This window comes from Tympanuchus pallidicinctus, unplaced genomic scaffold (genome assembly GCF_026119805.1).
Source record: "Tympanuchus pallidicinctus isolate F22 unplaced genomic scaffold, pur_lepc_1.0 scaffold1, whole genome shotgun sequence".
NCBI classification, from domain to species: Eukaryota; Metazoa; Chordata; class Aves; order Galliformes; family Phasianidae; genus Tympanuchus; species Tympanuchus pallidicinctus.
The window spans coordinates 53,425,946-53,453,011 of record NW_026294618.1 but is presented as its reverse complement, the minus strand read 5'-3'; the positions used below and the strand labels follow the sequence as shown (position 1 = coordinate 53,453,011).

At 40.7% G+C, this 27,066-nt stretch overlaps 2 protein-coding genes and 3 non-coding genes across 7 annotated transcripts; 1 reads left to right on the top strand and 4 right to left on the bottom strand.

Annotated features, from left to right (window-relative positions):
- Positions 1-313: 313 nt before the first annotated feature.
- RPS12 (ribosomal protein S12) lies at positions 314-9,657 on the bottom strand. 2 transcript variants are annotated; one of them, XM_052700323.1, is made up of 6 exons: positions 9,651-9,657; positions 3,711-3,763; positions 3,157-3,273; positions 1,557-1,659; positions 949-1,050; positions 314-396 (listed from the first exon to the last, which is right to left on the bottom strand). In XM_052700323.1, the coding sequence occupies exons 2-6, from the start codon at positions 3,722-3,724 to the stop codon at positions 334-336; spliced, it is 399 nt and encodes a 132-aa protein (XP_052556283.1). In that variant the 5' UTR covers positions 3,725-3,763; positions 9,651-9,657; the 3' UTR covers positions 314-333. The 2 variants fall into 2 exon arrangements, with proteins under 2 accessions (XP_052556283.1, XP_052556284.1); XM_052700324.1 differs by lacking the exon at positions 9,651-9,657 and adding an exon at positions 3,901-3,940 and having other exon boundaries at positions 3,711-3,762.
- On the bottom strand, positions 702-836 carry LOC128090268 (small nucleolar RNA SNORA33). The gene has a single exon (XR_008210887.1). It is a non-coding gene; the product is annotated as a small nucleolar RNA SNORA33 (small nucleolar RNA).
- On the bottom strand, positions 1,117-1,203 carry LOC128090272 (small nucleolar RNA SNORD100). Its single transcript, XR_008210889.1, has one exon. It is a non-coding gene; the product is annotated as a small nucleolar RNA SNORD100 (small nucleolar RNA).
- Positions 2,524-2,596, bottom strand: LOC128090223 (small nucleolar RNA SNORD101). The gene has a single exon (XR_008210872.1). It is a non-coding gene; the product is annotated as a small nucleolar RNA SNORD101 (small nucleolar RNA).
- SLC18B1 (solute carrier family 18 member B1) lies at positions 9,348-23,362 on the top strand. 2 transcript variants are annotated; one of them, XM_052700275.1, is made up of 15 exons: positions 9,348-9,461; positions 9,742-9,789; positions 9,892-10,031; positions 11,698-11,793; positions 13,475-13,548; positions 14,389-14,536; positions 15,104-15,260; positions 16,396-16,532; positions 18,017-18,118; positions 19,003-19,094; positions 19,843-19,938; positions 20,682-20,756; positions 22,061-22,154; positions 22,252-22,298; positions 22,789-23,362. In XM_052700275.1, exons 1-15 carry the CDS (start codon positions 9,416-9,418, stop codon positions 22,859-22,861), a joined length of 1,425 nt encoding a protein of 474 aa, XP_052556235.1. In that variant the 5' UTR covers positions 9,348-9,415; the 3' UTR covers positions 22,862-23,362. The 2 variants fall into 2 exon arrangements, with proteins under 2 accessions (XP_052556235.1, XP_052556243.1); XM_052700283.1 differs by lacking the exon at positions 9,742-9,789.
- The last annotated feature ends 3,704 nt before the right edge of the window (positions 23,363-27,066 follow it).

Sequence of the window (27,066 nt, the reverse complement as noted above, 5' to 3'; positions counted from 1 at the left end):
CTTTCCCAGACAAGTTACTCTGGAAATGTTGTAGAAGTGCAGGTCTACATGCTGCCAAACTAGGTGCTAGCAAAGACCATAATCAACTATAAGTATTTCTGCAATTCAGAAGCTGTATGAAGTTCCCTAAGTTGCAAACCATGGTACAAACATGGAAAGGAGCACCAAGGAATAAGAATAGCAAGGATTCCCATTACCTTCTTAAGAAACAGAACTTAAATATTAAGGAACTACTCAAGACCTTTCATCCTTTGTTATCCTTTGTAATGAGAATCCCACCAGCACCCACCCATTAATCACACACACACGCTCATTAGGCTCAAAGTTTATTTTTCATTTCTTGCACTTGAAGTACTCTTCGATGACATCTTTGGCCTGAGATTCCTTGCCATAATCCTGTAACACAGAATAACCCATTATAAACAAGACCGCCCATTCTGAAGTTTACATCCTACTTTTAAAAGAGCTAGTATTCTGACATGATGTAACCTCAAGAGAAACCGTATCTACCAGTTGCTTCCCCTTGGTTTGCTAATAAATGACTATTTTAATATTGGACTATGCTATTTCATTTAAGCATATAACCCACTGGCGAAGGACCAAGCAGACTTAATTTCTGCTTAAAGGAAATCAAATATATCAGTATGCAAAACAGTAACAAGTACTACAACACATGCAGAAGTCATTACTGCTTACGGTGAAGATGTAGCCATCTTTTGGGACCTCAAAGACAATAAATTTTCTTCAAGGCTCGTACTGTGGCTTTACTTTACCAGTAGTTTTAAAACATGCTCTGCAAAACATTTTCAAGTTGAGCAGAGACTATTAACTGGTGTTTTTTTCTCTTGAGTTTATTTTCTAGTTAAAAAACTTGTCTTTAATGCTTAGTGGCAAAAGGACATAAATCTCATATTGCTCATTTCCAGAATTAAAGGAGTATCATCTTACTTTGACAACCACACAACTGCAGCCCACTACTTTGCGAGGTTTCCCTTCTCTGTCGATCTTGCAGAGTCCTACCCATTCACCCAGCTTTTTGTTGTCATCAACCTGCATAAAACATTACATCACATTAGAACTGTTAATTTCTAATGTAACTATGCTCAATAAAAAACTGCTGTACTCTCAGAGGCATTGGGTAACGTATGGCTGTTTTCCTCACAACTATCAGTAGAGGGAGCCAAAGTCTCATCATTGTACAGCTCTTATGCTTTTAATTTCAAGAAAACTCACATTAAGACCCTACACACACGCTCTATAACCACTATTTAATGAGTTCATGTAATGAGTTCTGTTTCTTCAAATACAGCACAAAAGTAGACTTCAACTTTAAACTTAAAACACATCTTTAATCATTCCATGGCTTTTATGCTGGTCACCTAAGAATCACATTAAACTGAAAAGTCACTGCTGCTGTCAGAAATTTTGCTTTCATAAACTATATACAGAATTACAGTACAGTGTCTCAAAAGTTCACCTTCTTGTACTCCGAAACAAACAGATCATCTCACAAGTACGGTAACTTCCAGACTTGTGTATGAAGTTCTGACACTCACCTTTATCAGGTTGATCTGGTGTTCTGCACAAAGTGCTTCAACTAGCTTTACATACATGGGCTCATCACAGTTTGAAGCCAGGACACAAAGATGGGCTTGGCGCCTTAAAAGAAGAAATGGAAAACATAACCTCAAATGCTGACCAAGCCTTCTTAATAACCAAAACCATGACAAGCAAGATTCAGCACATTCATGTGTAGACAGCCACTTTATTTCTGGTCTTTTTAAACCACTTTTGAATTATAAAATACACTTTTCATATGATCTACTACTATCTCCTGCTTCTCAAACACAACACAGCTCTTATGCATTGTTAGTTTTATTATGTGATTCTATACAACTTCAGAAGCTTCTAGAAACACCGTTATATTAATTCTAGACACTAGAAAAAGGTGTAATGACTAAACACCAAGTCCCGTACACAACTAGTGTCTTTATTAGAAAGCAACAAAATAACAAGTTGCTTTTTGCCCTCTACCTCAGATTACAGTCATTCAACATTAGGATTGTAATTACAAAAGCTTGAATTTCTATGCCAGGTTTTTAAAAGCTCTTCAGAACAATCTTTTCTACTTACGTCCAAAGAAGCTGTTATGACAGGGCCCCAATTCTAATTACGATCTTTGTATACTGCAGTACAATGTTAAGAATATCAAAGGGATACCTGACAACAAAGAGAGCCATATAGGTCTTCTATGCTTAACTCAATGTAATGTGACCACTGCAAACAAATCTTATGTTCTCTACAGCCTTCTCCATCATGAGCACCACTAGAACATTTCAGAAGTTTCCAAGCAAGAACCATTTGACACAAATGCATTCAAGCCTTGTATAAATATTATTCTTTTAATGCACACTACATAAATTTTTATCTTAACTCAAAAGACTTCTTGCCATCTAGTTTTCAGTCAGTTACGCTTCTCCCTTTTCTTATTCAGTACTTTGTTTTAGAGCTTTTTGCATACAGGTTTGTCAGACCACAGTTCTCACTCAAAAGGAGTGAAGGGGTATCCGACAATTTGTGAAGTCATCACTCAAACACTGTAGCTTTACACTTAAATGTTATTTAAAGGCTGATACTAGAAGCTTGTATCTATGCACATATACCAGAAATAGTACCTGCATATTACATTTAGCACATGTGTAACAAATTTAATACTATTTTGATATAGTACCAACTCAGTTATTTATAGCTATATCAAAAAGGTGAAGCTAGCCAGAAAAAGGCAAGCTCTTTTTGTAAAATAATTAAATCAAGTTTTCCAGTTTAAATCTGACATACGTATTAGCCTTCTCAATTCTAACTCTTAACAAGCTTTGGGAGTCCCATCCTCTCTTAAAATGCGAGGTTAAAAAGAACCCAGACTGGATCTGGGCAGCCTGGCCTACTGGCTGGTGATCTTGCCTTTGGTAGGGGGGTTGAAACTGGATGGATGATCTTTGAGGTCCTTTTCAAACCAGGCCCTTCTATGAGTCTATGAAGGCTTGTGAGCTTGAGGTGGCAACCAATGCCATTCCACCTTAATGTGCTTAATATACTTCTTCACAGTACTCCTCACTCCATTTTATTATTCACAAATAAAAGAAACACAGCACTTACTTGTCCAAGGCTTTGGCTGCTTCACGAATACCACGAGCGAGGCCATCATGGATAAGTGCGGTCTTCAGCACTTCTTGGAGGGCGGTGTTAACATCCATTACACCTCCAGCAGTAATGCTAAACAGAAGGCAGACATCATTGCTTTGCCCGTGCCAGCATCTTCACAATCATAAGCAGAAACTTCCCATTCACCTGCAAGCACCCAACTGCTAAAAACTACAGGAAAAAAAGCAAAACCACAGCAGCAACTGAAAAAAAAAAACCAAAAAAACAGCACTTAAAAGGAACCTGAATACGTTTTAAGCCTTATTGGTGAACCAGCCAGCTATGGACTCCTCATGATCCCTCACAAAAGGGCCGGTCACAAACCCAGCCATGCCATCAGCGCACCTCACCCCGCCTACAGGGAGAAGGTAGCCGTGGTGGCAGCACGGCGCGGCCTGCCCGGCCCGAGACATCAGACCCGACCCGACGCGGGCGCCCAAGCACGGCGCTACGTCCAGCAGCGATCCGCCACCTCCGCCCTCCACCCCGCCAGCCGCCGCCCCGCTCACCCTTCCTCGGCCATGGCCCTCTCGGTGGGTGCCGCTCCCGCCCGGCTTCCTGCTGCAAATACAGAGACAGACCGCCCCGGTGAGTGCCGGCGGCCGCCCCGATATCCCCGCCCAGCGCCCCCCCGCCGCGATGGCCCGTCGGCCGGAGGGATTCTGCCCGGCAGGCCCCACCGCCACCATGGCCGCTCACCCCACTGCCGCTGCGAGCCGCAAGCAAAAGAGGGGGCGGGCCTTCCGCCTAGCGCTCAAATACAGTGCGAGGACCCCGCCGCCAGCCGGAGCGGAGGCTGTCCGGCGCGATGCCTGATGCGCTTCCGTGGACCCGCGGGGGTTGGCGGCGCGGAGGGGAAGAACGGGGGAAAATAAAGCCTGCAAACAAACGAACCTTACTTCAGGCTCTGCTGTCTTTAAGCGGTGGTCACCGCACTAAGCTGCGACTCAGAAGCCTGAATTCCTGTCGGGCGCTGCTCGCTTGCTCCCTCCTGGTCCCTGAGGTGGGATCCTCAATCTGTCCTGTGGCAGACCTACAACCTGAAGTGTGGCTGAAAACACGCAGTAATGAAAATAGGCAACAGATACTGGTCGCCATGGTCAGTGGCTGATGTAATTGAGGGCATTTGTCACCAGTGTTGCCAGCCACCTTTTGTGCTAAGCCCTTTGATCTCCTACCTTCGTGCAGCGTGGTATGGGCCAAATGCGGGCAGCGAGGAGATGTGCAATGATGTGGGTACCAGAGAGCCAATGAATGGTTTTAGAAATTAGAGTGTATAATTTAGATATTAGGAAAAATTTTGTCTCTGACAGAGTGGTGAGGCATTGGCACAGGCTGCACAGGTGGGTGGTGGGGTTGCTGTCCCTGGAGGTGATCAGGAGCCGTGTGGACGTGGCACTGAGGGACATAGTTAGTAAGCATGGTGGGCAGGGGTTGGCAATTGGACTAGGTGATCTTAGTGGTCTTATCCAACCGTAGTGATTCTGTGATTTACTTTATACTGCTCAGACCCAGAAAGCACACAAACACAGACTATAGTGCCCACCTTGTTCCTCTCTCCAGGCAGAGTTTCCTATATCCCTCTATACTGCTTAATCTTCCTGTTCTTGAAAAGCCCCAAAGATGCCAAAGAGAAATTTCTGTGTCGAGTGGAACAATAAACCATTCTCATTCTCAAGATCATCTGAGGATAACACAAAGTTCTTAGCCAGCCATAAGGCACATTCGTATCATTGCATAAGTGCAACATATTTTCTCTCTGGGAGGTGGAAGTATGCACATCTGAAAGATCTGTCATAATCATGGTGAAATTATAGACCAGTATTCTGAGAGCAGAATATGCAAGAATAGTTTTTCTAGAACAGTTGCAAGACAATAAACCTATGCTAAGAGTTACCTATATGTAGATAGGATATTTTCATTGGCACTGAACTCTGTGTTGAAATGTTGGTATAGCACAGTAGCTATTTGTATTTATATGTAATTACTACTTTTATTATTATATTATTTATTATATATATGTATAATTTATATATATAATATATTTTATATATATAATATATATTATATTATATAATAATATATATTATAATATTAATTATTATAATTATTACAGTTTGGAAGTCCACTCACTGCACAATGTGCTAATGTGAACTTAGTGCTCACGTGAGCGCCCTTTGCACACTGTTAGCACTGCCCCACCTGTTGTACCATCCTGCCCAGTTTCCTAAAAGGAGTATTGAGTTTACTAACCTCTGTGTTTGTTCTTGATCTGGAGTTAAGATGACCATTTAACACCCTGCCACTTAAGTGCTGGCATACAACCAGGAGGAATTATACATTTCAACCACGGATTACAGTTCTGTACTCATCAGCACCATGCTAACTACATAAGTGCACCACAGTTCTTTCTGGCGTTCTCCAGAGGCAAAAGATATTCTGTTCAACTGGTGACCAATCGCAGAAAGAATGCATGGCAGAGCAGAAAATTCTGGAATTACAGTAGTGCAAAGAAAGTGTTTCTAGTCCACATAGGGTTGAATGTGTGAGGTAACAAGTGGAGTGCTAGAAAACAAATATACAGTGGAAGAGCCTGTCTGTGTGCTCTATTGGGTTGAGGTGGTGTCCGTGCCAGCAGTGGCTCAGTGTGCCACTGAACAGCCAGCCCAACAGAGGAACTTAGTCCTCCTGAGATTTGCTTGCATTATAGACCATATAACAACCGTCTGTAAACCTGCATGTGTGGAGAGGAAGAATATGCACAAGATGCTGTGACAGGATGTTCAGGAATTTGGGTTCTCTCCAGCTAACTGTTCTGGACAACCCAGTTGGACTCACAATCTCACTGCATATATTTAAAATTTTTCCATCCTCTCTGTTAAATTCCTTGACACCTCCTGCTGTTCTCCCTGATTATTGTGGCAGCTTTCCTCTTTTTACCATGTGTGATCTAAACAGCAATAGAACCTGGGGGGCTTTTTTAAAAAAGCAGTACTGCAGTAAGAATATAACAGCTTGCTGTATCTCATGTCTTTCTCATGCTCCTTTCTCTATTTCTCTCCTAGTGTCAGCCTGTGGTAGACTCTGCTTTTACCTTGTACTTTCCCTAGAATCCACAACCCATATTTCTTTAGAATACCAAACTGTTGTGAAAATTTAACCTGTCATGTTCTGAATTGTGGAGATTCAGGAACTGAGCAATGAAGAGTTCACACAGAGCACAGGAGAGTAAGGCAGTCAGATAGATGGGTGAAAGTGTCAGCTGTTACAAACTTCCAAGAAAGGTCCACAGTACTGCTAAACTCCGAACAGACAGTTCTGAATTTTGGTTCTGAACAGTATTTGCAGAACTTATTTCCCTGTGAAGTCTGTTTCCAGAAATGCAAAGCACAATCAGTGCTATGATAAATTTCTGATACAATGAGACAGAATTATCTAATTTTAATTCCAAAATATCATTTATCTGTCTCATGGAACATCAGGCTGGAAGCTTTCTTGCAAGTAACATCAGTGCTTATTTGACTCTGCTCTTCCTAAACAATTATTTCATTTCCTGGTCATACAGTTCAGAAAAAAAGTTTTGCATCATTAATGCTTTTTGTGGTGGGTAAGTTACTTTTACCCATTTTCTTGCCCTATATCCACAGAAATCCTGCTCACCAGCCCAGACAGGTGAGAGGAGTATTTCCAAGCACCTTCAGGCAATAGTTCGCAATAGCCATCCACGTGGCACTACTCAGAAGAACAAAAGATATCTACACCAAGTTTCAAGCACCTGTAGAAAGTATGGTGTGATCATTCTAGGGTTTCACAAAGAGGGAAGCTATGGTATTTCAGCACCAATGGAAGAAAAATCTTTGATGTCATGAATATTAAAAAAAAAAAGAAAAAAATCTGTACAAGACTCTCTCAAAGCATGTGGTTACCATTTGATTATATTACAGCAATAGAGAACTTTCTGACTACCTGTGTGCACCATTATAAATTCTGGGGGAAAAAAATGTCCTATGATACAAATAAACACTGGCCAAGTGATTTCTAGTTTGTAAGGCAAAAGTGTTTTTAAGAGTTATACAAATATACAGCACACTAATATAGGAAACGTATCCTCACATGTGCTAATCAATTCAGAATACCCTGAATGTCTACACTGAAAGCTATTCATAAAGCATTTTTCATAGCATATTTCTGTTGCTTGTTTGTTTTTGCAGACTGAACAATGGATGTAAACTCTTTGTAGTTTGCAAACCTTGAATTCTACCAATGATTTGGGATCTGAAATACAGATTTTTTTAAAGTTGCTGGAGACATGACATAAGCAAGAAAGGTTTGAAGTATGCTTTTAAGAAAATGAATAGTAAGGCTTAAGAAGCTATTGTGACAGGCAGGTAGCAAGTACATGTTCAAAGGCTAATAAATATTTATAGCTGGTTTTATAGTTTCCCTTTTTAAAAAATAGGAAGAATTAACAAACATGTTCTGTCAACCAGTTGTTTCTCATGATAACAAGCACTGCATTCACAAACTGTATGGACACACAGGGAGCTTGTAGCCCCATCTCATTTTCTGAGCTGTAGCTCATGCTGATCACATCACTTCTGCTTCCCATACTTCATCTTTCTACTGCACACATGGACTTTGTGGAAATGTGATTCCATAGGCTTTATTGGACTACTCACTACTTGCATATAATTATTAATGAGAGGAGGATGAGGTCTTGAAAGAAGCTGGAATTTGTTGGATGTGATTCTGCACTGAAAAGTAGACTTGGAATAGAAACTACTGGAGTAGTATTTCACCTCCTGAACAGAGTTGACTGTTTAGCAAAAAAGGAAAGCTTTCTTTTTCCCAGCAGTCTCTCTCTACCAGTTTATTACCTCTATTTGTTCCTCATGCTTTGTGTATACCAACATTTTCTTGTTATCCTTTATCATTTATAAGCATTTTTCCCTTCTAGGCCATTCAATGGGCAGCATCTGTGAAAAAGATTTCTGTTCATGGCTTTGTCTGGAGGCAGATGGAAAAGGTCACGGTAGTTCTTGGGGAATTTTTTAAATTAATAGCCATAAACATATGCCACACAAAATGCGCTGTCAAAATATGATCCCAATAAACCCTTGTTCTTTGGAACTGCTAAATAACTTAAGGCTTCCCAGTGTTGTGACAAGAAAGAATTGTATTTTTTCTCATCACTGTCACTGGCATTCTGAACTAACATAAATGGGAACACTTGCTCTGAAACATCCCCATTATGCATCTTATAACTGATGAATAGATGGAGTACTGATAGCACAGCTAAAATAGTGCTTTTAGGAAGTTGTTGCTGGTTTGTCTCCATAGCAATAGGTGCTCTGTCTTTTACTGGGGTTTGAAGAGGTCTCCAACTCACTCTTCTTCTCCTTCCTCATTTTCCTCCCCTCTCTGTAGGAACCTGTGCTGACTGCATTGCCCAGTTGCCTTCTTTGCAACTCCAGCCTGGATTTTCCTCCTGCTACTTTATAGCCGTTCATTCTCTAACAACTTTGGCATTCAGCCCTTTTGTTACTGTATACTGTTCTGCTACTCGATGAAGGTTGCGTGGTTGACCGCGTAGCAGGCAAATCAGCATTCACACCTGAGCAGTCTGACCACGGTGGTAAAACTTCCAGAGACCACCACCAGGTCGGTCACACTGAGCAGAATGGAACCCTGCGCCTGGTCCTTTACCGCCAAACCGTTGCTCAGCTGGCCGTACTGCAGAGGAGCTCCTGGGCCCTGCAGCCCCTAGCGATCACAGCATCGTGATGCTCACAGGCTGTTGCTGGGACAGATGTGCGATGCGTGTGGAGGCCGGCTGCTTGCTAACAGATTGCATGGCGAGGCACAGCACACCTCTTGCAGGGTTCAGTTGGAAGACACGAATGACGGAGCTCACGTAAACCCCTGTGACACCGCGCTGCTCGCGACCCTTTTAGAACTTCCGACATAAATAAAGATTTATCGAAACGGTCGGAATCGAAACCCTAACATCTCAACGCTGCCAACACTGCTGAGCTCTCCGTGCCCACCGCTCCGACCCCAGCACATCCCACGAACCCCTCGGTCCGCAGTCAGGACGAGCCGCATCCCGAGCATGCTCAGTGGCCGGCGTCTGTCCCTGCCCCGCTGCGTTACCAGCACGCGGCCGCTGCCAGAGGAGGCGGTGCCGGCCATTGCGAACCCGCCGCTCTTCCCCATGGGCAGCCGCGCGGCGGACGGTGCGGGGCCCGAACGGCCGCCAGGTGGGAGTGGGGCCGGCGCCCCGCGGGACGGCTCCTGGAAGGGGCTGCCTCAGCGCGCGGGGCGGTGCTGGGTGCGGGACGGGGCGCTGCGCTGCGCTGCGGTGGGTGCCGGTGTCGTGCTCCATGCAGCCCGCCTGCGGAGCGGGTGCCCCGTGAGGCCGAGCTTGCGGGACAGAGGCTGGAAAGTCTCCGCTGCCGCCGGGCGAAGCGGCTGACACTGAGGGATGGGCACGGGAGTACCGAAACGCGGCTGGGACTGTTCGCTTCGTGTATCGGGCAGGTGGTGCCTGTGTGCGGTCCTGCGTTACGGAGAAAATACTGCTGCGTGGTGAGGAGGATCGGCGTTTTGCACAGAATTTGATTTCCAAACGTGATTTGTAAATCGTGCTTTTCTCTATCCGTTTTTTTTTTTTTTTCGTTTTCGTTTAAGAGGATGGCACGCCAGAAGCACCAGGTGAGGAATCGAGTAGGCTTACCAGGCAGCAGCTATTTACCATGCTTGCAGCAGCTTCCATAAACTTCAGCTCAATGATATGCTATTCCATCCTGGGCCCCTTTTTCCCTGGAGAGGTAAACTACCTGTCTGTTCTTTCGTTTGTGTTTTTCACCTTGAAGTTTTTAAGAGGATCTTGAGCACTGTAGGACCTTTATAGCTGTGTGTGAGCTGTGGTTTACTCTTTGGTTATGGGAATTGGTAACAATGGCCCGGTGCTGGCTAAAATATCTCAGTGTAAGTAACAATGACCTGGTTCCTGCCCACTGACTTATTTCATTGTCCCCGTGGCTGCAGAGGAGACAGCAAGTAAATGGCTGAGCTACATTCGCTTGCTTGGTTTCACATGTGGTTGCTTTGTGCTAAGGCTCCACAGCCATTTCCTGCTGGAGCTTCCCTGCTTTCTCAAGTCTAAGAAACAGGTCTCCCAGCTGGCATCCAGCTCTTAGCGTGGGAGGTAATAGATTAGATAGTGAGTTATAGGGACAACATAGATTAAAAATAGAAATGAAGTAGTTTTTTGCAGTGTTGTTTAACAGTTTGGTGATAGAGCTGAGATTAAAACTCAAGCCATGTCCTGACTTGCATTTCAATACTTTAATCTCTCAATGACTATTTATTTATTTTTTCCTCTTTGTTAACTCATGCTTGACTATCATTCACTGTGTTAAACTTGCTGAACTGCAAGAAAAAATATACTCTCTACTTCTGCTGAGTGACTGCAGTGCTTAATAAGGGATGCAAAACATTGTCACAGTGCCTTTGCAGCAGAAATCTACTTCTCTCATGACCGAGTTGTTCCCAACTGTTAAAAGGAATTGTTGAAATTCTTGCCCTTGATATGCCAGCATAAGTGTGCTGTACCAGCTGGATAAGTAAAATATCTGCTTGACACTTGTTATCATAGAATATTATGAGTTGGAAGGGACCTACAAGGATCACAGAGTTCACTGGAGTCCACATAGGACCACCAAAAATCCAAACCCTATGCCGGAGAGTGCTGTCCTAATGCTCCTTGAACTCTGGTAGTTAGGCCCATGACCACTTGCGCAGCCTGTTCTGTGTCCACCTCCCTCTGGTGAAGAACCTTTCTCTAACTCCCAGTCTGACCCCCCACCAGCTCAGCTCCGTGTTATTCCCTTAGGTCCCTTTGCTGTCCCCAGAGAACAGAGCTGTGTGCTTCCCCTCTGCACCCCTTGTGAGGAACCATAGGCTGACATGAAGCCTCTCTTCCGGCTTCCCTGGTCTGGGCTGAGCAAACCAAGGGACCTCAGCCGCTCCTCATACACCTTGCCTCCGGACCCTTCACCACCTTTGTATCCTTCCTTGTGTGCAAAGGTGGGCTACAAAGATGATGAAGGGGAGAACTGATACAGTGAAGTTAACAGACTGCCCTGCTTGCTGCCTTCTCGCTGTTAATGATATCAAATAACTGAAGGTACAGCCCACCAGCTGGAGCAGTGGGTATAAAGTCTGTTCACCTGATCAGTAGCGTAGCATGCGGCGCAGCATTTCTGTTCTTGGAGGATTTAATGTTGCTTTTCTTTTGATTATGTGTAGCTTAAGTAGAAGTGGAAGATGTCTTTAAATTGCTGTGAAGTTACCTCGTGAGCACCTGCTGCCTTTGAGAAAAGAAATAGTTTGTAACTGCACAGACAGAATTAAAAAGAATTTACAAAGTATGAATGTTACTCACCTGAAGGGTTTGCCTCCATCTTTACTTAGTTGTGATCTTTTTTGCAGGCAGAAAAAAAAGGTGCCAATAACACAGTTGTTGGCCTGATTTTTGGATGTTTTGCTTTGGTCAATTTCTTGACTTCTTTAATCTTGGGAAATTATGTAAGTATCATTGAAGCTGTGATTTACTTCTTTGATGACACAGGTTGCTACACAAGGATAATTCTGTGAGGGTGAGAAAAGAAATGTTTCTTCAGGAGCGCCCTTGAAATGTTGTCTGTGGTAACTGGAGCCTGGCCAGTCAGTCTGAATCTGATCTAGGTCTTGTCAGCACAGTTTAAAAATTACTCTTCTGCAGTTCCTGAAAGCAGCATAGAGTTTCTGAACTGTAACTGTTGTGTTTTTTTGTTGTTGTTGTTGTGTCCTTTTCTGGTTAACTTTTCTGTTTGCTTCAGAACAATCTATCTGTCCATCAGTCCTCCTTTATTTTATATCTTTCACTAGCCTATATTTTATTTATTTCACTTTTATATATATTCAGTTTTATTTGGCTGTGTTAGTATAATGGGTTTTTTATTTTTTTTCCCTTTAGTCTACTTCATCCTTTTTTTTCTGATACGTTGCCTTTTTCTTAGCCTGTCCTTCCATTATGGCACTGTTGCTTAACTCAGTTTCCCCTTTCACTTCATCCAACTGCAGTATGAGGTCAATGTCTCCAATTTTTCCAGCTTCAGTTTTCTTGCAGCATCAGTGTTTTTCTCTGGTTGGTTACAGTTACAGATAAGTTACACATTATATAAGTAAGCACATACATAGAGCACTGGTTTTTATTAATCCTTGGCCAGAACCCTGCCTGAATTGGGGCTGTTGCAGTTTCACTTTCTTGTTCTTTGGCTGGGCAGTCTCTCCTCTTAAGTCAGTGGTGATGTTTTGTTCCTGGTGATGAGGTGGCTCATCAGTGTCACACCAGTGCCTTTGCTAAGTCTGCTCTTGGTGCTTGTCATGGTATTTAGCTATGGCACACCCTCACCAAGTATTTCAGAGCAGAGAAAGCCACACTCACTTGAGGGCAGGTGAAGTGAGCATGTCTTTGCCAATAGAAGTGGGCGATCCAACAGTCAGAAAACTTGAGGGTTTCAACGAAACTTGGTGTAATAGAGGTTTCAGTATTAGTGGCTGGAACACAAGGATGCCGTCCAGGTCTGAGCAAGACAAACAATCTGAAATACCTACTGTCCTTAAGGTATGTTACAGTGTAACAGCTTGGAATTAGAAGCTCCAGTGTACTTTGTTATTGGATTAAGTTTTCTGTCAGGGCCTGTTCTCGACCTTCACATTGGTGATGAAGTCTGAAAACTGGGTTATTTATCTGGTAACAAATAAAAGACCTGAAGTTACCATGCCTCCTATTCCAAAACTTTATATTATTAAAGGTCTTTAAAATCAGCTTCTGCTGACTCTTCCAAGCCATGTATGAAACAGGTATTGCTGACTTGGCACCGCTGACTTCACTGGAGGGAGAATGTATTAATTTTAGTTGGTTATGAGGAGTCCTGCAGCAATCTGCTGCCCTGCAGAAGCTGCAACATGCAGCTGTGAAATAGCTAACTGCGCCATTGTCTTACCCAGCTGAAAACTGGGTTAAGTCACTTAACCATTTAGAATATTTTTAGGTTCAGTGTTGTGTGAAGACACACAGGCAGGAGAAGTGTCTCCAGATCTTTTGGTTGTATAGACTGTAAAATAGAGATTTTTTTTTTTTTTTTCAATCAAGAATGCTTTGATTTCTTAACAGTAACTTTCTGATTGAAATAATAACTTGGAAATTATATTTAATTTACAGCTTACAAAGATTGGAGCAAAATTCATGTTTGTGGCAGGGATGTTTGTTTCTGGATGGGTAACAATTCTATTTGGGTAAGTAATTTTTGTTTGGCTGCATTGTTGCATTTGTCTTCTAGTTATTTTCATCCAAATGAGAAGACATTTACAAAACAACTGGAAACTCGTGAACATCTTTTAGGTGTTGCTTAAGTCATTTTTTTGCATCTGCTTTTATTTATCACTTGTAAAGCCCAATAAATACTTCTCCTTTTCAAGGTTTCAAGGCTTGTATAGTACTTTGAAAACTAAGGAGAAAATTTCTATAAACAAAAATCTTCCAGAGTTAATGAACTGCAAGAAATCCGCCAAAGTGCAGCAATAAAGGAACTACATATGCATAATATTTTAATTGCTGCTTTCTTAAAACAAACAAGCAAAAAACAACAACAACCAAAAAACCACCCACAATTGTGGGTGCAAATAAGATTTGCCTGGCATCCAGTGACGCTAAGCCACTCATCATAGGAAAATAAAAGTATTATTAAAAATTAAGTAAGTAATTTCTTGTTAGGTAGTTGTAATTCATTGCATCAGACTCCTTGAATCATTGCTCGGAAGAACTATGAGATACAACAGAAGATGGCATTGTTGTGTGGGGTTTTTTTTTGGTGAGGAGTTAGGAGACTATGATTCTTTTTTTCTTCCCTTTTGTAGCATCAAAGAAAGGGGGAAAGGATAAAGATGTCAGAAGAGATTTGATAGGGTTTGAATGGCTGTATTGATGTGATTAAAAAAAGATGCAGCAATAGAAAGTATTGTGTGTCTTAAAGTTGTGTCCTTTAACTAGTAACACTGATACTCCTGAGCCATTTTTGGATGACTTGTTGCATCTACATCTTTTTTTTTTTTTTTTTTTTTTTTTTTTCCCCCTAGAATGTTGGACAAGGTGCCAAGTGGACCAATGTTCATTGGTTTGTGCTTTTTAGTAAGAGCAATGGATGCAATAAGTTTTGCAGCAGCAATGACAGCATCGTTTTCAATCCTTGCAAAGGCATTTCCCAATAATATAGCTACTGTCCTGGTAAGTACAAAAAAACAGTATTACAGCTGAGTACCTGCAATACAGTGGATTAGCTGTAGGCAGTTCTAAAACTGGGAGGATAAAATCTGCTGTCTCACACGCAAATGTATTCAAAGTTATCACATAGTCTTTATATAAAATGCCAGATTGGCTATAATTTGATTAATCTGAGTCTTTCCTACTGCAGTTTCAGTGTTTCCCACCCCTAGTGAGTGAATCTTGATGGCCATTTGTGGAAAGAAAGCTTTAACTAGACATGCTCACCTCCATACAGGAGTGCATATTCCCACCCCACCATAGAGGCCATAGTGTAACTCTGCATGTTGGAGAGGGAATCACTTCAGCCTGGGTTGGCCTACAAGTGCTTTCCATCGGTAAAGCATTTGCCCTGCCTCAGGACTTGGACACCTGGGTGGTAGCTGAGTGGCTAACCCTGCAGTGGGTTTGGGTACAGGTGGTTTGAATAACATTCTTTTTGCTATCCCACTTTGTAAAAGTCATTGTAACATTGAAATTTCTCAATATGCTGACTTTTGTTTTTAATCTGCTTTTTTTTCTATTGTTTAGGGCAGCCTTGAAATTTTTACTGGGCTTGGACTGGTGCTGGGCCCACCTTTAGGTGGCTTTTTGTATCAATCCTTTGGTTATGAGATCCCTTTTGTTACACTGGGATGTGTGGTATTGCTCCTAGTGCCTATGAATATGTGCTTATTACCAAATTATGGTAAGCACCTTTCTCCCTACCTCCTTTTTTACCTTAATTTCTTGTCTATATAACTGTCCTTTAGAACACTGTTGGTTTCTGGAATCTGATTCAACTCAGAGGGCTGAATTAATTTGCAGTCTTCATCAAGACCATCTTTTACCAATTGGTGCATGCAGATGGCCTGGAATGAATCCAGCATGTCATGTGTATTTCTGCAGACACTTAGGACTCTGGAATTAAGCTGAGATATATTTTTTTGTGTGTGTCTCCTTAGCTTCAGAGCCTGTAAAGGGTCAGTGGTATCTGCTTAATATCAGTTTGTTATAGCCAGCTGAAGAAAGGCAGGAGATAGGCTTTGCCTGGGACAAGAGAGCTTGGTGTGTTTGAGGATTTGGTAGTGGGGAAAGAATTACAGTGAGAACAAAACGGGGGATTATTTGTACTGACTGACACCTAATCTGGTTATCATGAATGAATGTTAAAATTAATAAATGTGGGGGTTAACAGAAGTGCTGGAGATCATACACATTTGGTTAAATTTTAGATGATCCAGTTCGGGTAGAAAGATAGTTTGAAGATAAGTCTTTCCACAGGATGGCAATTGAAAGGTTCTGATTTTCTTATGTTCTAATTCTAGGAGAAACAGAGTAACTATCAAATAGTTTTTTGGGGTTTTTTTTCCCCTCATTTTTCTTCTTAAATTCAAAAGCCTTGAAGATTAACTTCACTTATACTGGCTTTTAAAAGAAATTTGCTGTGGTTAACCACATGGCCACTTGAAACTACACTAATAAATTTAGCTCTGAGTTGGTGGATGCTGATGAATGAACTTTAATTTTATGTATGCTCTAAGATGGCAGTCAGCAATTAGAGCACAAACAGCGTCAAGAAGGGAGCCTGACTTAGAAATGATATCCAATAGAGGTACCTTAAGTGAAGCTTCCTGTCTGCAATATGAATTGAGCATGTAGGAGATCTGAATTAGTGTTAGTGTACAGATGATATACTAAGAGACTTAATTTTCCCTCCTTTTTTGCTTGTTTTAAATTAAAATGTATGCATGAAATCTTCATTGTATAAGGACTAGTGAAGAAGTAAATGCATTTTCACAATATTTTTATTTCTCCTTTGCCTTTCTTTTCTTTCAAATCAGATTCGATCCCCACCAAGGAGTCATTTTGGAAGCTCGCTCTTCTACCAAAAGTCTTATTTCTCTGTTTTACTATATTTTCTCTGAGTGCATGCTTGGGCTTCTTGGATCCCACAATGTCTTTATTTATCTTAAAGAAGGTAAGTCCTGTTAATGTGCAGGAGAGTCCTAACTTGCAGTGAACAACTGGTAAAAATTGTACTTTAAATTATCCTGAAGAATATTATGCCTTGTTCATTTCAGTTGGTTTAGTTAGCTTGATTTCCAAATAATTTACTCCTTTAGTTGACATCAGGAACTTCGAGAATGAGAAAGTTCAGGGCTTTTAAAATACTTGCTTTTTCCACTGAATTGGCTTTCAGCTGCAGAAGCCATTCTCTTAATAGGCAGTTTTTATATGCAAGGGACTTTTTCCTCTTTGCTGAAAGCAAATTCTGTAAAGTTGCAACAGTCAGTTTCAGCATCGTGTTTCTTGATGGGGACATGGTGTCACAGCACTGCTTTCACTTACAACAATGCCAGAGAGAAATTGGTTACAACTAGGTAGTTGGCTAGCTGGGTTCTTCAGCACTCGTTAAAGGGCAAATGTTTTCCTTGCTTTTGATTTACTTTAATATTTCTGTCTAATGTTATTTATTTGTTTTTCCAATAGTGTCTAAAGTAATTAAGAGGGAACGGTTCCTGCATGAAATTAAGCAGTGCTTTTTGAGTTGCTTATTTATCTGTTTTTCTAGGTTTAGCATTTTATAAGATGTAGCACTACTGCTACTTTTTCCCTGTCTAGTTCAGCATAAAGTGTACTTATCCAGAATTGAGAAGGCTTGGTGCTAACCCCTTACATCTTTAGAAATGTGAACACGTCTTCTACCACCCAGACAGGATCTGTAATTATTCCACTGTCAAGTAGCGTGCAGTGGTGTGACTGCTGCTTTTTCCCTGCTCTGTGCTAGCAGATGCTTGCTGTGAAAGGGCTGCAGCGTTCTTGGCAAGTATTCTAACCACAGAATTAGAGTTATTATCATGTTTTTGCATATGGAGAGGAAATACTGAATGTTTATGTAGTTCATGCCACATGAAACACCCTGGAATACATTCTAGCTGTTAAAGCATTCATTTGAGAGGATGAATTTGGTTCATTATGTATTTTGTTTCAACATAGAGATGTTGCTGCGTTATGAAAATGTAGGCCTTGGAGTGTTTCTTATTCAGTTTAAAGTCTTTCTTTGGTTCAAAAGCCATTGTTGTGTTTTACAGTACTACTTTCTTTTAAGATGCCCTGGTTAGCAGTGGGTGCCTATGGTTTTCATGCTTTTCTAAATGAAGATATAACTGAAGATTGGAGATGTAAAGATTAAATCCGCTTAAATTTCAGTGTATGAAATACCTGTTTCAGATATGCCAGATATCAGCGTTAAGGTCCTGTGTGCTGGTGTAGAGATACTGGGAAGGAAACTAGCTTCACTGACTTCAAATACTTGACAAACATCTGTATGAGATCAATAAAATATATAAAACTCTTAATAGATTTCATTTATTTGACCTGAAATATAATTCTTGGATTGTCCTTTAATTAATGTAACTTGTATGGCTTGTGTTGTTTTGTTGTGTTTTTTCCTTCACATAGTTCAAACTCCCAGCTGGATATGTGGGCTTAGTGTTCCTGGGTTTGGCACTCTCATACTCCTTGTCTTCTCCCCTCCTTGGACTCCTAAGTGACAAAATGCCAGTGAGTACTGTCCTGATTGCTTGTTTAGTGGTGATGATGTGCTCTACACATTTAGCTGAAAGTGGAGGACCTCCCATATTGAAGTAATGTACAATGACCTGCTGTTGTGAAGAGATCTGTGTTTCAGGACCTTGCAGGTGCATTGAATAATGCCAACTTAAGGTCGCAATTGCAAGGTCTGGATTGTACAAGAACAGACAAAATTGTACAGGACACTGATTAAGTTGAAACGTACTGAGTTTTCTTTTGATGAACTAAGCACAGTGTTTCCAGCCTGTACAGAACAGACTGTTAAAATGTGTTACGAACAAAAGCCTGTTATTCATGCTTTTGTTCGCATCTGATTTGTATCCACTTTTGAGAAGAGTAAGATTTATGTAAAACTGCCTTGTTGACAACCACTACTAACTGATCAAGGAAAACTGGGCTTTGAATAATTTGTATGAAGAGCGATGATAGTTCTGGTTGTTTTTTTTTTGTTTTGTTTGTTTGTTTGTTTTTTCCCTGACTGAAGCTAATAATGACTTTGTATATGAGAACTGGTTGCAGTGCTGTACTATGTTTCTTATGCTAAGGAAGAGTGAGACCTAGAATATTTTTCCAACAGAGTAGTACCTTTATTCGGTATTCTGAAATCTCTGTTCTAAGCACTGCTGACAGTGATTGCTTTGGTTACAAGAAAACATGAATTCAGTGTTTCTTAATATTGTTTAGAAATTGTGAATTGCTAGTTTATTTGTAATGATGGTCTGTAGACCAGCAGTACTTTTTAAAAGATGAAGATTTAGAAGAGGGGTATTAGATTTTATTAGAATTAGTATTACAAAATAGCTGCATTACATATTCACATTTTTAAACTGCATGCTTCTTCCTTTCTTTCACAGCACCTCAGGAAATGGCTGTTGGTGTCAGGAGGCCTAGTAACAGCCCTGTGCTTTTTCTTGTTAGGACCTGCTCCTGTACTGCACATTGAAAGGTTGTGAATTGCCTCTTCTTGAACCTGTCTCCTGAAGCAATGTTTTAGTCTTTGCTAGCATGGCCATTATTGTGTTTGTCCACAAATCTATGTTTAGCACCTCTGACCTTGAAACAGTATGTTTTTCACTTCTAACCCAAGACTTTAAATGTAAATCAGTGAAAGTACCTGAAAATTGAGGTGTAGCTAAGATAGAAATGATAGCATTTTTAAATAGATCCTTTTTCTAAGTATTTTGTTTATATGTTTATATGTTTATATGTTAATATGTATATATGCTCATGTTAACGCGTGTGTTGAGAAGAGTGCTGCTTTTTTATTTTCCTTGCCTCCTGGTTCCATGACACTTCTACTTCAGCAAAACAAAGTCCTCTGTCTTATTTTTCAATCTTCTCAATTTCATCACTGTTCATTAACTATGGGTTTTACATGTGTAGTTGTATTACTAAATTAAGCTCATCTGTCCACCGCTTCTCTTGTGTGTTCCTCTTAAAATCAGCTGTTTTTTGATGGAGAAATACTTAAACTGAGCATGCAACACTGAAATGCTTTGTTGAAGTCTTTTTTTTTTTTTTTTTTTTAAAGCACAAATATATATTTTCAAGTCTAAGTGTTAGGACAATTCTTTTTGGCTTCAGGAAAGCCAGTTTTGTGTTCAATCAGCATGATTTGACATAACAGCAATCAGTCAAATGGTGTCTTGATCTGAAAAGAATCTTCAGCTGTTTTTTAAATGCCTCTTTTGCAGTCAGTTGTGGATGTTTGTCCTAGTGCTGGTTTTCCTTGGCTTTTCCCTTGGAATGAGTGCTATCCCAGTATTTCCAGAGATACTGCAGTGTGCATAGTAAGTAAATGTCCAGTGTATCTTCCATGCTACTAATTGTAGGAAGCTCAAGATGTAACTTATTTTCAGAGGTTAATGCAAAGTGAGTTTTTGGTGTGGCTATTTTCCCATCTTGAGACCAAAGCAGCGAGTAATAATTACATGCTTCTTCCACTACTTTTTTTGTCCTATATTTTTGTGACTGAGTGTCCCATTTACACAGTCATATTACAAGTAAATTTTTGTAGATGTGTACCTCTGCTCTACTGGCACAGTTAATAGACTTATAATCTCATATTAGGGGTGACTCGTGTGTGGTTTCATATACATAGGACTTATTTCACCTTCTGAAGAACATTAGTCCACAGTGTGAACTGGATTTTCAGTCTGCGTTGGCATTTTGCCAACAACTGGCAAGTTGCACTTGCTTGAGGTACAAAGTCTGTGATGTGGCTTGACAGCAATGCCCTAGAAGGGTCTTGATTTACTTTTGTAAGTATGATCCCCTTGAAGCAAGGTCTTTCCTTCTTAAAAGCCACCTATCATTGTTTTACACTTGCCATATGAAATATGGAGGCTGAGTGATGGTGTTAGAAGTCTGCCCAAGAAGACATGAGAGATAAGTAGCATTGCAGCCTTCTAGAAAAACAGCAAAGAAAGTACTGGATAAACAAATGTAACTCCACCAAACCCATTTTAGGGGGAGGATGTAGACTGAGACACAGTAATGGTTGTGCATCTCTAATTGTGCTGTCTCCCTGCAGTGAAAATGGATTTGAAGAAGGCTTGAGTCTACTGGGGCTGGTGTCTGGGCTCTTTAATGCTGTGTGGTCCCTTGGGTATGTATGCAGTCACTTTTTAATAGGCTACAGTGTTTGGTTGTTCTTCACTATTGCCATGTGAAAACCTGCTGAATTCCAATTGTGGTCACTGTGTTGACTTCCATTCAAGAGATTCTTGCCAAATGTGTAGTGGATGTGTTGAAATAAGGCTTTAATCCTGCAAGGGAATGGACTTGTCTACCTTTAAAATGCCTTCATATAAAAAAACCTGCCCTGATTAAATGCGTGTTAGTTTGCCCTCTTTAATGGTTATTTTTGTTGCCACTGAAACCTTTGATGTTTATTATAGACATAAGTAGACTGATTTATTTTTTTTTTTAATTTTTTTCTCCTCCTGCATTTACCTTTTTTTATGTTCTGCATGGAACACTCTGTTCTCTTTCTACTACAGCCATTATTCAGGGTCTGTTTTTGTAGAGCTTAGCACAGTGCTCCTGAATTTCTTACCCAGTGGTTGTCACAGAAATGAGTGAAAGATGCTACTGATCTGAATAACTTTCCGAAGTTGTTAGTGAGAAATGAATCCCTCTGTTGGCAGCCACTTTCACAATATTCTGTCAGTCTGTGTAGTCTTCTGTGGCTGCAGATGGGTTTCAGTTGCACAATTTTTATAAGATAAACAGAACATCTAGCACTTAAGTTATTTGGTGTACAGGGTTCAGTACAGATAGATGCAGTATGAAGTTAATAAAACTCAGTTTTGTGCTGCTGCTGAGCATGCTGTTATTATGGCTGGCTTCCAGGAAATCTCTTCTTGTACAGAGCTTCATCCCTTACTGTAGCAAATGACAGAATCATGTAGGACTTTTGCATAACCTTTCATGGCGTTCTTAGACTGACACAGAGGAGCCAGGATTTACATACAGCTCAACCTTGTGAGCGCAGTAATGAGAACCATAACCATCACACTGTGCCTTTCCACCTGCTTATATCCATCTATTTCCAGATTTGGATGGTTTAAATTTTGAGAGATGAGGGTTTAAATTTCTTTTATGGAAGAAGGTATCTGTATAGGTGCTGTTAGAACACTGTAGTTAATGGAGCCCCCAAGCCATGCAGGATACAGAAAAGAGTGCATTTAGCATTCTAATGTATGTCCTGTCTACAGCTGAGGAGACAACTTAGTAGATTTACTGGGGCTGTGATAAAGAATTAATACTTGCTGCAGAAGTCAGCTTCTTTGTTGATGAGGAAAGAATCAATGGAGGAAGGCCACAAAGTGCAATAAAACCTGTGCAGATAATACAATCTGTACCTTTTATTTACTTGGGATATCTGCACCTCTTTTTGCTTTGTTACAGGGCATTTGTAGGTCCCACTTTAGGAGGATTTCTAAATGAAAAGCTGGGTTTTGAATGGGCGTCAGCCATCCAAGGAGGATGGGCAGTGTTAAGTGTAAGTGATAAATGTTTTGCTTTTCATATATGTTGCACTTAAGAGCTGTTGCATAAGGTTGTTATTATTATGATTGTAACTGACCATTTTCTCAAAGGGACTTGCAATTGGAATATTTTATATTGCTGAGGCCACAAGGAAAAGGTATGTGGAGTTATTCTTTGTTTTACTTAAAGCTGTATAAAGCAGATGTTTGGAAGTCACGCTTCTGTTTCTTCTTCACTACCAATCTGATATTAAATGACAGAATGAGCAGTAAAAGTATTGCTTACATACATCTCTATTCTTTACTAAATCCTTACTGACCTAAACAGTGACCTGAACTGGGTCTTGCCTTTTCTCTACGTGCAATTGGACTTTACTGTGACATTACTGGACTTTACTGTTATATTAAGGATTAAATCCCACTGATGGCTCCTTCAGAAGGATATCTGTGAACTATGACAGTAGAGACAAGGGGTGTGAAAGTAGTACTACATAGTTCTGCACAATGCTAAGGAAACAAATTCAATGATCCACTTAGCTCTTTCCATATTTTGTGTGAGTTTTATGTTATAATATTGGTACTACATAGAAATATCTACAGAATGTTAAACCTGTTTCTCCCCTCCTATTCCTTTCCTTCTGCAAACAGCTCCAGTTCCAGCCTGCAAAACCCTCCTAGTGATAATGAAGAAAGAACTCATCTACTGGGTAGTGAAACATAACCAGAAATGATTTTGATTCTCTGTTTATTATTGTAGTTTAACTTAGCGTTGAAGTGAGTGGGCTTAACAGTGTTTTGTTGTTGTGGTCTTGGGATACATGATCTCCCTAATGAATGACCAGTTGTGGTTTAGTTGGAGCTGCATCACTGTTTTGAAACACTAAACACTGACTGCCTTTCTTTTGGAAGTCCTCACATGGATTGGCTGCACTGATGAGTAACCTTCAAATGTCAGCCTGTTTAATTGTATTCCGTATACAGTGTACCACTGTATATGAAGAGTGCATTTTTAAATGTCTGGCTGCTGTACTTGAGCCTGCTGTACATTACTCTCAGATAAAGCAACTATTTTGCTACTATGATTTTTCTCTATTCTTTTTTTAGAAGAAAGACTATCTTGTAATACCTTAACTGACACTGTAAAATTTTGAAACAGAATTTTGAAGTGGCAAAGCATTTAAGCATAATGCTGTTTTCAATAAAACAACTTCTTTTTTCCTAAGTTCTGTGAATTTTCTTGAACAGGAAAAGTCTTTGTGTCTGCTAGAATTTATAATATACGAAAGTGCCTAAAAATGAGAAGTAAACATCTCCATCCAGAATTGATTTCCAGTCTTGGAGGAGATGGGGTACTCCAAGTGTGCGTGTGTGTGTATGCATACGTTCCTCTAACATGTGGAAGCCTAGGTTAGTCTGTGAGATAACTGTTTTGCTAGTAAATGCCAGCTGCAGTGTTTGTCCCAGTTGCCTGTGCAATAAGTGTGTCTATCAGAAGTCTACAGAGAGGAAAAAAATCTGCTAGATACTAAGCACAAAAGGTGATGTGAACTGAGATATGGACATGCCTAGCAAACTGACTCTGGATTTTTAGTCTTCAGTTGTGGCATGAGTTTTAGTTTGTCTTTGAACCCAGAACTGGGCCCTAGAAGAGGTACTCTGTGCTATCCATTTGTCTCATAGATAAGGAAAATGGTTTACCCCTAGGTTTGCAATCAAGTTTTTTGTAGTGAGTAGCCAGTGGAATTTACATGAAAAATTTTCTGCCAGAGCCCTTTTTTGGGTACTAATGAGAAAAACTGCTGTGAGAGAGCTGAATAGGGTGCCAAAAAGCAGGAAAGCAATAGCTTTCTGTTTGTGTCTGGTATTAGATCTTTCTGAAATCTAAAGTGTACCACTCAGCCTGTTTTAAAATGCCAGTACTGCCCTTACTGTGGGTGATGCAGGTGAGAGGGAACTGAGAAAACTAGGGATAAATGCGAAGGGTACAAGGTACAAATCCATAGAAATGAGATTTCATTCACTCTGAGAAATCACCCTCTTTCCTACCTGATTTGTGCTGTTAGGAGTTGAAGTGGTAAGGATTTACAAGAACACAAATGTCACTGAAAATAATGAGCTGTCCTGCAGCCCACGAGCTTCTCCAGTTGTCCAGTAGAAACAGTAGAAAATTAACAGGTCTGGCACTACATCTCCTCCTCTCTCCCTTCTTTTATGTTTGCAGTAGAAGTTAAAAAAAAAAAAAAAAAAAAAAAAAAAAAAAACAAAAAAAAAAAACCCACAACCTAAATTGAGGTCCTGGTTTCCAGATCTGTTCTTCAGATTAACTCTCAAACCTCCTGCTGTGATTATCTAGGAGTCCAGGAACTACGGTTGAAGAGCAGTGGAATCTCCTACGGGAAACTGAGTGCTCCCATGTCTGGTGCTGTTATTCTGTCATCCAATGGCAGGTCTAAATACCCAGTTTGCTTTATTGGTGTAGTCGTACAGTCTAAAATTGTGAATAAATACAATGCATAAGTAAACTCATTTGGAGCAGTGCTGAGCTGGTGGTGGCACCATTAGCATCCAAACAGCAGTGCTGACCTCAGGGCCAGTTCCCTGCCCACACCCTACTAGATCTGCGTGTGCTTTTTTTTTTTTCCTCAGGTTTCCCAAACTGGCTTTCTTCTGCTGTGACCTGGGCTTACATTAACCTACCTTCCCACAGCAATGATGTGTTTGAATAGTTCGCTAATCTGGCCAGCAGTGTTTCTTCAATTGCGGCACAGCAGTGACTTCTGTATCAGTGGTGTAATGCAGATTGCTCAATGCTCGCAACTCTCTGACCTTTGGTTTTGTGAGGTTTTTGGGACATGGGGATTGTGTTGCATGGTGTCGACTTTCTAACACTTCAAGCAACTCACAGGTTTCTGCAAGACCTTTCTTGTTAAAGTTCCCTGTCTTTGCTTGCCCCTGTCCTCCTCTTGGGTGACTTCTGGTTTCAGGTATGGGGCTTGAGGTCTCATAGCTTTGCTGTGGTTTTGGTGCTGTCTGCTCCTGATGCCTGAGCCTCAAACAGCAATGTCACAGCTGCCTACAAGCAGTGTGCACTTGTCAGAGGACAGAGAAATGTCTGCTTCTCCTGAGGAGGCCTTGTTGTTGATGGCAGAAATATGGATATTTTGGAAGCGGCTGTCAATGAAGCAGCAGGTAGGTATTATGACTTAATTAGAGCCATTCATTTTGGTAAATGCTTGTCAACTACGGAGAGGGGGGGAGATGTTGTCTTTTGTTTTTCTGTGTCAATACTAGGGTGCCTGTATTGTTGTGACTCCTGAAGATGGTATTTGCGGCTGGGTCTTCATGGGGAGAACAGTATATGCTTATCTTGAGAATATTCCAGACCCCCAGGTGGACTGCATTCCATGTACTGATTCTGAAAGGTATAATCTTTGCTACAGAAGGGGAACAGTACAGTTGAGAAAAACAACTGCATTGAGGATTGCTTATGCATATCATTTAAAATGTCTTGGGGCAACTGTTAGAGGAAGAGAATTTAGACTTTGTTAGTTGCCATAGATAGCTTCAGACAACTTCCTAGATTTTTTTTTTCCGTAAATCTTTTTCACTTTAATTCTTTTTCTGTGTGTGTATTAGTATGCTCATGCAGGTCAAGATTTATATAAAAGAAATAATGGCCATTTAATGTTAACATATTTTACTTCCTTCAAATTAAAGTGTGATATTGTTCTGACCCAGTTCTTTTTGACATCACTGCATTATAAAGGGAAGGAAGCTCAAGTTTTATTTTTCCTTAATAAATTGTACCATTTTTAGTGGCTTACAAGGAGGCTGCGAGAAGATCTCTTTGGTCCCTCCAGCAGCCTGAATGGAGGTTGCAGTGAGAATGGCGTCTCTCTCCTTTCCTCAGGTAACAAGCGATGGAACAAGAGGAAACAGCCTCAAGTTGTGCTAGAGGATGTTTATGCTGGACATGAGGAAGTATTCCTTCATGGAAAAGGGTGATCAAGCGTAGGAATGAACTGCTCAAGTGTTGAAGAGATGTGTGATCGGTGCACTGAGTTTATTGATGAGACCTGGTAGATCAGGTTGATGGTTGGACATGATGATTCTGAAAGTCTTTTCCAGCCCGGTGGCACTAAGGTTCTGTGAATTTATGAAAGATAATGGAGCACAATGTAGAAGAAACAAATTCTGAGCTACATCATGATAGCAGCTGAGTCAAGAGCTGAAGCAGAATGCTAAGATCTCCTCAGATGTCAAGGTCACATCATTGTTCTACAGGACAGCAGCAAAAAAGAGAACTAGAAGGTGCAGAGATTAACTTTCACTATGAGGAAACTGCTGTGTTCCTCAGTTATTTGATTTAAGATAAAGCCAGAGTTTCAGCATTCTAAGCTTTGAAACACAAAACCGCTGCCTCCTGTTGAACAATGGAAAACAATTGTATGAAAAGCAACTAAACTAAACTAAACTGATTATTTTAGTGGTCTTTAGTTTTAGTTTTGGCATTTATACTGTTTTTGATGTCTTATTTCCTTCCCTCCATGCTGATTTGCCTGACCAGTACAGAAAAGACTGAGCTGTGCTGCCTGTGCTGGCAAGGAATTATTCCATCTACGTGGTTGTGAATATGGGGAACCAGAAGCCATGTAAGTTCAGTGATCCAAGGTAACCAAGAGTGATGGTTACTACCAGTACAATACCAACGTTGTCTTTGATTCCAAAAGGAAACTGGTGGCTTGTTATCACAAGGTACAACAATTCTATGAAGTTCAGGAACTGGATGATACGTGGGTAATGAAAAATGTGGAATAAAGGCTACTTCTCAGGCTTAAGTGTACTTGTACATAGAGTCGTTATTTAGCAGACATCAGCAAGGAAAAGTCACTCCTTTAAGATACCTTCACTTCTGCTATTCTTTAA

What these genes read in the sequence shown, in the direction of transcription:
- RPS12 (XM_052700323.1), bottom strand. An exon ending in GCAGCCAAAGCCTTGGACAA is followed by an intron (nt 1,660 to 3,156) that starts GTAAGTGCTGTG and finishes TCTTCTTTTAAG; the next exon opens with GCGCCAAGCCCATCTTTGTG. An exon ending in GCAGTTGTGTGGTTGTCAAA is followed by an intron (nt 397 to 948) that starts GTAAGATGATAC and finishes TCTGTGTTACAG; the next exon opens with GATTATGGCAAGGAATCTCA.
- SLC18B1 (XM_052700275.1), top strand. Translation starts at nt 9,416, where the DNA reads ATGGGCAGCCGCGCGGCGGACGGTGCGGGGCCCGAACGGCCGCCAG. An exon ending in GGAGAAAATACTGCTGCGTG is followed by an intron (nt 9,790 to 9,891) that starts GTGAGGAGGATC and finishes TTTTCGTTTAAG; the next exon opens with AGGATGGCACGCCAGAAGCA. An exon ending in AATGCTGTGTGGTCCCTTGG is followed by an intron (nt 20,757 to 22,060) that starts GTATGTATGCAG and finishes GCTTTGTTACAG; the next exon opens with GGCATTTGTAGGTCCCACTT.